Source organism: Camelina sativa, chromosome 15 (genome assembly GCF_030686135.1).
Source record: "Camelina sativa cultivar CO46 ecotype springtype chromosome 15, ASM3068613v1".
Classification (NCBI taxonomy): Eukaryota; Viridiplantae; Streptophyta; class Magnoliopsida; order Brassicales; family Brassicaceae; genus Camelina; species Camelina sativa.
In genome coordinates, this window is record NC_141894.1 from 2,577,478 (window position 1) to 2,589,859 (window position 12,382).

The following is a 12,382-nucleotide window of genomic DNA, read 5'->3' on the forward strand; positions in this document are numbered from 1 at the left end:
GACTCCTTGACTAAATCTTCTTCTCTCCCTCCTTAAAATGAATTAGATAGTCTTTCTTTTACTCTTCGTCGATTTCACAATGATGATTAACGCCAAAGATATTCGTATAATCATCGGAGTTATTGGTACCATATGCGATCTCTCCCTCCCTCTTTTACGTGCAATCGATATGTTTGTTTATCTTTTGTGCGCATATCTATAGCCGTTTATAGTGTAATTTGGTGTTGATGATTTCATGCATCAGTGTAACTAGTTGTTATTGTGATCACGGAAATAAATCGTCGTAATTATGTCTATGTGTGTAAATATAAATAAAGAGAGGGAGTGACTGATTTTAGTTAGCACAATTTCGATATAGCTATATATATATATTTACTCTTACAATTTTTCTCTGGCTTGATGCAGGGAATGTTCTGTCCACTGTGGTCTCCCTCTCATATTTGTAGTTCTTTATCTTGTTTTTTCTTTTTTACTTTTTTTTTTTTGTTTCACAACGGTTTGTGTATGTACATATGTGTTTAAGAGTCATATATGTACTACGTACAGGCCAAGGTTTATACAAATATACAAGAAGAAATCAGTGGAGGGATATAAAGTTAATCGTCAGTTGCTGATGCTGGCTAAATGTAGTTTGTGGGTTTTGTATGGTATCCCTTTTGTTCACAATGACAGTAATAGTATTCTCGTCTCCACTAGTAATGGCGTCGGTTTCGTTATCGAAGTTATCTATGTCGTTGTCTTTTGGATCAATTGTAACGACGACGAATCACGTGTACGTAGCTGTCCCTCCATTTTTTTTTTTATATTTTTAAATTTTAATAATGCTTATATATATATATATATATATGTCTAAATATTGTATATTGATTTTGAGGATACGGCTATCTTCTTGATGTGCAGAAGGGTCATGATATGATATCTCTTATTTTTGTTATTACATTCGTGTCAACTGTCTATTCGATTACTATTTTGGCATTTTGGAGTTCACCTTACAAGCATATACTCGTGGGTGTTGTTTGCGACGTTTTCAACATTTGGCTCTATCTTAACTTGTCCCTGGTACAGCTCTCTCTTTCTTGTGATATGGATTATAGTAAACTATTTATTATATTACTCTGGTTTTGATTAATTAGTTTTAATTTTTATGCTGGTGCAATAAACAATAGAACAAAATGGAGAAGAATAAGAACTTTACGTACATGCCATTTTGGCTGTCGTTAGTTAGTTTCGTTAACGCTGGAATTTGGAGTGCTTAAGCTGTCGTTAGTTAGTTTCGTTAGTTATGTTTGAAGTTTATGATGATGATTCATTTTGGTATGTTTTTGTATTGTAAGGAGTTATTATTGTTACGAAATCGAACCTCCACATAAATTTTGGCGAGTATTGTTAATTTAGTGAAAAATAAACACAAAAGAATCCCTTAATCGCATCAGTGCCGTTAGTAAAACATTGACAAATAAGTAATGACCACATGATAACCCATAAAGATTTTCCCACGTAAAATTCCTTTGGAAAAAAGTAAAACCAGTAACTCTATCCGCTAGTGTAAAACTAAAGAGGATTTAATCTTTGGAGATTAGTGAATACAAGTAGCATAACCTTGGTCTGCATATTTGTTCTACAATGAGAGAGTTCAATCCTCTGTGTCAAGTGGCTCTCTAGCTTACTCTCTTAGTATGTGACCTCTTCTGGAGATTAATGATTTTAATTTTAAAAGTTTATATTATGTTCCACCCTGAATCATCATTCTAACTTAGTGAACTAAAAACTAAATGGTGAAGTATTTCCAATAATTAAACAAGAAACAAAAACGAGATCATAATGAAAAGTCAGGTGTAAGAACAAAACAAAAACAAAACAAAACTTCTTACATTATTGAATTATTGCAATCTTGCAAAAGTCCTCTTAGGTTTAGGAACCGCAAGATGCACCACCCTAGCCAGGCCGCAGATCAGAGGTTTGATGGTGGGACTTGATTTTGATTGCCTGGTTGCTGATCCATGAGCTTGGCAATAACTGAAACATCGATTTTGAGCTTATAATCTGCCACAAGTTCAAGTATGTCTCTCACTTTCTCCCAGTCTTTGTCATCAGCCTGGAACTTAGTTGCTAAATCGGTGGTATAAAGCATCAGGAGCGCTGAAGGATATAAGCCATTAAGCTTAAAGAAACAAACAAGCCGGACGGTGGGTATAAGCTGCCATGTATCGTGAAGCTTTTCAACAATCTCTGAGATGACGACAGTTTCAAGACCAAGTGATTGAAAGAGTGTTGGAGCCTCTTTGAGATGAGCAATAGAGAAGGCAAGTTGAGCAGTCTCATCTGGATTGATGATTGAATTCTGCAATCCACATGTCACAATGAACTGCAGAAAAGCCAACACCTCGAGGGATGATGATGCAGTACTTATTCTTCCTTTCCATAGAATTGCCAGCTCTTGGGCCTTGGGGTCAATGTGATCATCAGGCTTCTTAACAGGCAAGTTGTTCATATTTTTCTTATTCGAGTCATGGAAACGTTTCCAGCGCTGCTTCGACAGCTCACGGGCCTCATTCCAAATTTTCTCCGCACTCTTCTGGAGTTCTTCATACTCTCTGCGTCTCTCAGCCTCTGCGTTAGGATCCTCCTGCTTTGCACTCGACCACCTGGTCCGCCTCCTCTTATTAGAGGGTTCCTCGACGACATCTTCTTTTCTCCTTTTGTCGGCCTCTTGTTCTTGATATTCTTCTTTATGACCACCAGCGGTTGGACAAGGACGAGCGTTAGCAATATTTGAACGCACCCTAGAAAGGGTCAATTTAGCATCATACAGTAAACGACTCATCTGATCAGAAAGGAATCTATTGGCTTCCCCAACCAACTTGAAAGCAGCCTCTGCACCAGCAAACTTGTTCTTGTCCGGATGAAGAAGCAGCGTGAGACTTTTGTATTGCTTCTTGATTGTGTCGGCATCAGCCAAACGGTGAACCTGAAGGATACCATACCAATTGTCAAGCCCATTGATTTTGTTGTGTGCAGAAGAATGCACATCACATATATATGGCCATCATGTGCGGTATGTGGATGAGATTGGGGAAGAGTGTTTGAGCCTTGGTAACAAATATATGAGCTCCAACAAAATCACCAGCCATCATTTTTTCCTCTGCTAATTTTTGCGCCTTCAAAGCCTCTTCTTCCTTGTTGGAATCCATTCGTAGCGATCCGACAACACAAACAAGCCAGTCGAGGATAATCCCTGCTGCACAAGACAATAATCCAGAGGCCAGAGCACTTCATTTAGTCACTTACAGTGAGATTTAACCAAAAGGTTCCTAACCCTAAACCGTTACATTAACTACTACTTGGTGCTTAACGTTTCAATGACAAAGAAGTTGTGAGATCTGGGAAACAAATGCACGATTAAATCGACTAGGCTTGAAAGAAAGGATATAATAGAAGAGAAACAGAATCGTACAAACGAGTGGCCTACACGGAAACACATAAATCAATGGAGAAAGGCAGCAAATCAAACTCTTACAGATGTAAAAGAGTACCTAAGCAAATCTACAGCACGGATCAGATGTACCACGCGAGTGCAAGGTCCTATCAAAACTAGGCAAGCAACGAGAAAAAATGATATACCACGCGAGTGTGTCAGAAACTTACGAAGGACCTAGAAGCTTGACGTGCCCGAAACGACGAAACGAAGCGAATTCTAGTTCAATGGAGGACAGAGATAAGAATAATAATTTCGGAACAATTAATTCGATGAGGGAAATTTCCTTTTTTCATAACGCCAAATATTCACCCTCCCTCTTTTACGCGCATTTCTATAGCCGTGTGTAGTGTAATTTAATTTAATTGGTACTGATTCCATGCTATATGCATCACTGTATCTAGCTAGTTGTTCTTGTCATCATGCACGGAACTAAATCGTCGTTATGATTGAGATCGATGCTTCATTATCCTAATTTTTATTTATATTGGTCGGTTTCGTTTTACCTATGTCTGTGTGTGTAAATAACTAAATATAAATAAAGAGAGGGGGTGACTAATTTTAGTTAGCACAATTTCGATATAGCTATATATATATATATATATATATATATATATATATATATATTACTCTTACGATTTTTCTCTTGCTTGGTGCAGGGAATGTTCTGTCCACTGTGGTCTCCCTCTCATATTTGTAGTTCTTTATCTTATTTTTTCTTTTTTTTACTTTTTTGTTTCACAACGGTTTGTGCATGTACATATGTGTTTAAGAGTCATATATGTACTACGTGCAGGCCAATGTTTATACAAATATACAAGAAGAAATCAGTGGAGGGATATAAACTTAATCGTCTGTTGATCATGCTGGCTAAATGTAGTTTGTGGGTTTTGTATGGTATCCCTTTTGTTCACAAGGACAGTAATAGCGTCGGTTTCGTTATCGAAGTTATCTATGTCGTTGTCTTTTGGATCAACTGTGACGACGACTCACGTGTACGTAGCTGTCCCTCAATTTTTTAAAAAATAATGCTTATATATATACTAGAAATAGCAGTGTTCTAAAACGCGCTAGGCGCTCTCTAGACGATAGACGAACGCCTAGCGCCTAGTTGTATATGCGGGTGTTTAGGCGGAGCCTAGGCGGAAATTTATATATACTAAATAATTATATGTAACATATAAATTATAAAACAGTTATATTTTTAAAGCAGTTATTTATGCAAATTCAGTCATAGTTCATAGCAGCTGAATTTTGATGATAATCCCCTCTAATTTTTACTGAAAAAAAATACAAAAAATATAAACAAAAATAATTAAATAATCAAATCATGACAACAGAACATGATTGTTACTCCAATGTAACAATCGATGTTATATAATCACTTCATGAGGAATAGCCACGAACAATAAACCAAAGGTATCAGAGGCATCAACAAACTATTACTAGTATAGCATAATATTAAATAATAAAGAAAGAACTGTACCACTAAGATTGCGATACACGAAAGTGACCATGAAGCAGCTTACGTTAAGAAGAAGGTCAATCGGAGTAGAGAGGTAAACCAAAGAAGAATACCAAATAACAGAGAAGAGCAATACAATTTAACGAGCTATGAAAACGAGGTATAGCCAGAGAGGTATCAATATTAGTTGGGATTGTATTTAGGGTTTTTCATTAAGTATTAAGAAACTAGGTTTTTGTCCACTTGAGAAAACGTACGGACGACGTCTCGGCGGTGTTGTATACGCGGACTATACGGTGCCCAGGCGCCCGCTTTATAAGAAAACGCATAACAAGCCGTATATGATGTATTCGATACGTTATGAGACCGAATAGAGAATAGGCGGCGCATATACGGGCAAAGCGCCCGCGTTTTAGAACACTGAGAAATAGACTCGCGCGATGCACGAGATATATTTAATTTTATTTTTATTAATTATGATATATCTTAATTTAGAAATATATTTTTGAAATGTATTTTTTTAATATGAAATTTTTAAAAAATGTTTAATACATTTATATATATGGTTCTTAATGTTTGGACGCAAAACAAAATAAACAAAACATATCAAATTAAGTAATTAATTCCCTCAAAGTTTTGTTGTTTTGGATTTTATTGTTTTGTGATAAATTTTTAGGTTCTTAGAGCATCTCCAATCCCACTCTATTTTAAAATCAATACTCTGTTATAGAGTAACATTTGCTATACGCCTATAAAATATCTTATTCTAAAATAGAGGTAGGATTACTCTATATACAAATTTAATTTTTTTATACTAATTCTATTTTAGAGTATAAAATAGTTTGATCATTTAAAAAACTATGCTCTATTTTAGAATATATATTGGAGATAGTCCTAGCACACATAAGGTTTGTATAGAGACTATATATCAGACGTTCGAAACGAAAATTGAATATTGAAATTAGTCTACAAATATTACCAGATAAATCTCATTTTTCCCTACATTTTTTTTCAAAGTTGTAATATATGGATGCGATCAAGAACTATATGATGATTCAGTAGGTCTCTATAATTAGAAAAGTATTATCGAAACTCAGTAACATTAAAGTAAATAAATAAAAATTATGTTTTAGTCTCAATCATCAAGAAAAATAATTGATAAATATTTATCTTTTTGCGAGTGGTTTTACAACTTTATATATTCTTTAACTCAATCTTAATATTTGATTTTCTTTTTGAGTCCACAATATGTTGCTACAGTTTGATTTTCTCTAGTTAGCCTCCTAACAAATTTCTTGTGAATTAAAAACTCTATATGAATGCTTAAAATGTGTTATACTTCTATGATGATGGGTTATTTCTTGGTCCTTGTCTCTATTCTTATTCATTATGTTCTTTTAATTATAAAAAAAATAAACTCTCCAACATGTCAATTGGTGTAGATGGAAGGGAAGGCAAAATCAGAAAAATTAATATCAACAATAGATACATTCCAATTATTTTTCTGACATAACTACATTTCTAATTTATTTTAACTTACATCTAAATATTTTTTTTTATAATTAACTAAATTTAAACTTATTATATCTATATGTTGATATTTCCATCAGATTTTGATGATTTTAAAATAATATATGTGAGAAAAAAAATCAGCCGACTCAAATTCATCCAATCAATAAATTAAACTTCTAAAACCTGAATTTTGTACTATACGAATGAGATTATGAATCTAGACAATATGTTTTAGAAGGTAACAGAAGAATCACCAATGATTATTTTGAATAATTGATAAGTGTACTCACGATTTATCATATGCTCTGGTGTTTACTCTCTAATCTTGTAATCACACTTAATATAAAAAAAATTGGAATAATGCAAATTAAAATATGGCTCATGTCATAAAAATTTATGAAATATCTTATACTATATCTCACATTAAATTTTGAATAAAATTCATGAAAAGAAAAGTGTGTCAAATTTAACGTTTTTTAGATTCGATATAATATCTCTATTTTCTAATCATTTTAAAATAAATAATATAATTACCATAAAATTATTTTGTGAAACTATTGTTTCTATTATTTTATGGGGTGATTAAGCAATTATGTTATTTTTATTTTCTTTTAATACATACGTTTTAAAGACAGTCAAACTGTAACTTATAGAATATTAAATAGAATTTAATTTTGTCTGAGTTTTGTCTTTAATACAATATATATGATTATTGGATACACTGTGATTTTTTTAAATATATTAGGATATATTTAATATTTTTAAATTAGTCTGTCATAAATTAATTTGGCTTCAATTTTTATTTTAAGAGTATTAAAACTTTTTTTATTTTAATTGGTTTGATCAGTAGTTTTAATTATTTGTAGGTTATATGGTATATGCTTTCTTTAGGAAATATATTATATGTTAATACTAAAGGTTATGTTATGATACCATTATGCTATTTTATTTTCTTTTAGTACATATATGGAGTATTAAATATCAGTAGTCAAACGGTAACTTATATAATATTAAATACAATTTTATTTTATATGAGTTTTGTCTTTAATACAATATATGATTATTGAATACAATGTGAGTTTTTTAAATATATTAGTACATATTATATATTTTTAAATTAGTCTATCATAAATTAACTTGGTTTCAATTATTTATTTTAAAAGTATGAAAACTTTTTTTTGTTTTAATTGGTTTGATCAGTAGTTTTATTTTTATGTGAGTTTTGTCTTTAATACAATATATATGATTATTGAATACAATGTGATTTTTTAAATATATTAGTACATATTCTATATTTTTAAATTAGTCTTCCATAAATTAACTTTGTTTCTATTTTTACTTTAAAAGTATGAAAACTTTTTTTGTTTTAATTTGTTTGATCAGTAGTTTTATTTTTAGGTTATATGGTATATGCTTTCATTTGGAAATATATTATATGTTAAAACTAAAAGTTGGAAGAAATATATTTTTGTAACAATATAATTTTATTTAAAAGCAAACTATACACCATATAAGATTAAAAAAAAAATAAAGTATATAAAAAATATTTAATTTAAGATTAATAAGAAAGACATATGTCACAAATATAGAGCGCCAAGTGTCGCATTAGCAGGCAAAATTAGAAAAAAAACCTTCTCATATTATATAAGATATGTCTAAATGTTGTATATTGATTTTGAGGATACGGCTATCTTGATGTGCAGAAGGTCAAGATTTGGTATCTCTTCTGTTTGTTATTAGTTTTGTGTCAAGTAAAAGGCTCTGCAAAAAGAGACGAGACACCAATTTATTAAATGTATATATATATATTTTCATTTCAGAGTAGTGAATTATATATATTGTGGCTTACATTAATGTCCAAAATAGAGAAAATATGTTGATTCTCATGATTTAAGAGAAGTATGCGCTTGTTTTAGATGGTTATGTATCTTGTTTTCTTACTATCTAACCTCACGGAGAGATGTTACAGTCCATTATCTTTTTTCCATAATATTCAGTGATTTGGATGAATCAAAATAGTGGGAAAGCTAGAAATCCGTTAATGATGTGAACAACGAAAATCCATAAAATATCGCATGATAAATAGGAAAATAGGTGGACATATATTTAAGCTGATCCACTAATGCATGTTCAGTTTAATCATTTTTTTCTTCTTATTCTTGTTCTTATTTTTGCCCATTGTTTTTTTTTCGTTCTTTTAAGAAATGGAGTTAAGGAAGACGAAGAGCGACGGAAAAGAAGAATGCTTTAAAACTAGGGTTTACTTGTTTTTATTAATATGATTAATCGTTTTCTTGCAGAGATTTTGTGTAAATTGCTCACATTGTATGAGACTAGTCACATATAACACACAAAATTTATACTTGAATAAAATGAGGACTACAAAAGAATCAAAAATTTCTACCAAAAAAAAACAAAAGAATCAAAAATGGAAACAAAAAAAATCCGAAGAAAAACCCACTCCCATAATTTATTATGGATCAAGACCATCAATTGTTTGTAGCCGTTTAAGTGTATTAAACTATTAGTTTGTATAGTTCGATAGTTGTTTGACCCAAAGAGTAGATGTGAAAAGAAGAAAGAGTAGACCCACTTCCAAGCAAATGTTACTATTTCTATTTGAAGAAAAAAATGAGAAGCTAATTAAATATTGTTAAACCTAAAAAAAATTATTTTTATTTATTTTTGATGGGTTTTACTTTTTAGAAGACAAGCAAATATGTTAATTACTCTTTTAGGCCGAATAATAACAACCATTAAAATAGTTTTTTTTTTTCTTTTTAAATATGAATTCTCTTTAATGTAATCGTACTAATTTAAAATTTCAAACACAATTAATGGACCAGTGATTGAGGTTATTAAATTTTGGATGAACCTACCTTTAATTTACACAAAAGATCAAACGCAGTATTGCTTTTTTACATTTTAGTTATTAAGCTTTTAAATTTTGAAATAAGCAATTCTTTCACTATCCTATTTATCTCTTTATTAATTATGATTTCAGTGGCCTCCAATGGAGATGCTCTCAGCAGTCAGCATTCAGACTTTTCTTTTTGTACCATGATATATTGATATTTAAGATAAACATATTGGATTATCAAAATTGAAGCAAAACAACAAAATTGCTTTAATTAATTTGCGATGGGATGGGATGATTGTTTATAATAACGATCGGAGACTCGGAGTGGCAACTTAAAACAATAAAACTCCCAACTGCCAAAACAATAAAACATGGTTTGTAATTTTGTATCGATATTGGAGGTTCCACCGTTACACAATCTATTTTAAAAGTTGGACGTATAGAGCAGAATAGCAGATTATTCAAAAGACATTAGTTGGAAATAAGATATTTGCAAGATGCATGATTCTGAGGGATCCAAATCATGTTTGGTAACATAGAAGATCCCGTTGCGAGTGTTAGCCGTTCAAAAGGAAAATGTTCAAGATTTTTTTTTTTTTTTTTTATAACTTTAGAGAATATGTTTACTCTATTTAGAAAAAGACAAGAAATATGATAGAAAGTACATCTTTATCTGTTCTTGCTAACATTAATCTTAAATGACAAATTTAAAGTAAGTTAAAAGAAAATGTAACTTCTTAATGAAAACATTAATAAAGAAAAACCTTGGTCTGCATATTAGTATGTGACCTCTTTTGGTTTTTAGTCTTTTTGGCATGTGTGCAGTTTGAGGCTTTCCACAAGCCATGTTCATGATTGTAACCCTCTATCCTAACCAATATTAATCCAGTGACAAAGAAAAGAGAAAAAAAAGCCTTGGTTTGCCGGAGTTTTGGAAAAAGGCAGTGTCGAGTTCATATTTTTACAATGATGATGACAAGTTATTATCGTCGTTAGTGAGAACGTGTGTTTTTAACGAGAAGTTATCATCATTACGTTCGCAGGAAGGTTTGATTTTCTTTTTCCCTGGGACAACCCAATATTTGCAATACAAAATTAAAATTTAAAATATAAGAAACAAAAAAAGAATGTTTCTGATTCAATGTGGATTAAAGTCAGAATGTGTTTAGGTTTTTATGTATAAAAGGCTATGCAAAAAGAGACGAGACACCAAATAATAAAATAGATATATTTTTTCATTTCAGAGTAGTGAATTATATATATTGTGGCTGACATTTATGTCCAAACTAGAGAAAATATATATGTTGATTCTCATGATTTAAAAGAAGTATGCGCTTGTTTTAGATGGTTATGTATCTTGTTTTCTTACTAGCTAACCTCACGGGGAGTTGTTACAGTCCATTATCTTTTTCATAATATTCAGTGATTTGGATGAATCAAAATAGTGGGAAAGCTAGAAATCCGTTAATGATGTGAACAACAAAAATCCATAAAATATCGCATGATAAATAGGAAAGTAAGTGGACATATTTTTAGTCTGATCCACTAAATCTATTTGTGCATGTTCAGTTTAATTCATAAAATATTTGAAGAGTTAATTCATCCTTTATTTTTGTTTCTAACAGAATTTTAATCTCAACAACTTAACAACTCCATTTGATCACAAGCCAGTTAATGTTGGAGCTTACATCAATATCAGAGTTAAGTTAAGAATCTCATAAACAAATACGTATCTTTTTTTTTGGTATAATGAGAATATCAAAAATAACTGGCAACAATTACGAGGGCAAAAATAATAACCAAAACGAAAATATCCATTAATTAAAGTAGATTAACAAAACAACACTAGATAGTCCATAAGAAAATACATCAAATTCCATCTGAAAATGGATTACAATGTTGATTAAAAGAACATAAAAAGACTACAAACATAATAAGATGACAAAATCTAAAACAAAGGAAGGCTCAATAGAAGCTGAATGCCCTATTAGTCGGTCCTGGATAGTTGAAAAAATAGATGATCATCTCAAAAACGGAAAGAGTCAAGAAACAGAACCAAAAAGGATGGATTTTTGGATCATAATCACAAGCAAAGACAGCTAAGAAACCCCCCAACATCATGATGCCTAACACATACATAAAGTAAAAGCCTTCAACTGGATAAAGGAGTTGAACCAAGACAAACAACCCAAAAACTACTGATAAAACCAAAACAGAGACCCAAAATGTTTGGAAATTATAGATAATAAAATAGATAATGATGAAGAGAATTAGAGGCACAAAAGTTCTAACCCAACGACCTGCCCTACAAACTATAGATGGAGTTTCAGTGAAAAAGGAGGCTACCGCAAGAATCACATATAGAGATAGGCCAATCTTGTAGCTGAAACCCTCTTCAAGCTTCATCACCCTTACAGCACTCACAGCTCCATAAACGCACAGAAGAGCCAAGAGAGTCCAACCTATCCTTGATGCTGGATCATTCACACCAAAAACGATCACTTTCTGGGAGATTTCGTTCTTGTTCTCAGGCTTCTTCTGGTTCTCAGGCTTCTTCTTCTTGTTCTCAGGCTTCTTCTTGTTCTTGTTCTTATTGTTGTTCTTATTATTGCCCATTGTTTTCTGGGTTTTTTTTTTCGTTCTTTTTAAGAAATTGAGTTAAGGAAGACGAAGAGCGACGGAAAAGAAGAATGCTTTAAAACTAGGGTTTACTTGTTTCTTTAGCCCCTTTTTTATTTTGTGAGTGCTATGTAAATGAGAAAACCGGGATAGTTTAGTAAAACCATGGTCTGCTTTACAGCTGTTACCCACACTCACTAGTTTTCTTTTAATTTTTATTTTAGTTGGGGTTTTAATTGATAGCATACTGTGTTCACAAAACCACTTTCTTTTGAATAGTTACAAGAAAATAAAAAAATATATTTGTCGCTAAAACCTTTTGCTAAAACCAAAAGGTTTTGTAACCACATATATATATTTTATATTTATCCTTCTTTCAACTTACAAGAAAATTGAACTGAGTAATTTCTCAAGGAGATACTAATAAAATCTCAACTACATAAAACAAATT

The 12,382-nt window shown here is 31.4% G+C and overlaps 1 protein-coding gene and 1 pseudogene across 1 annotated transcript; one reads left to right on the plus strand and one right to left on the minus strand.

The window, feature by feature from the left end:
- Positions 1-82: 82 nt before the first annotated feature.
- LOC104744809 (bidirectional sugar transporter SWEET8-like) lies at positions 83-1,271 on the plus strand (annotated as a pseudogene).
- Positions 1,272-11,108: 9,837 nt separating this feature from the next.
- Positions 11,109-12,041, minus strand: LOC104744810 (uncharacterized). The gene is made up of 2 exons (XM_087487688.1): positions 11,659-12,041; positions 11,109-11,309 (listed from the first exon to the last, which is right to left on the minus strand). The coding sequence occupies exons 1-2, from the start codon at positions 11,926-11,928 to the stop codon at positions 11,235-11,237; spliced, it is 345 nt and encodes a 114-aa protein (XP_087343814.1). The 5' UTR covers positions 11,929-12,041; the 3' UTR covers positions 11,109-11,234.
- Positions 12,042-12,382: the final 341 nt, after the last annotated feature.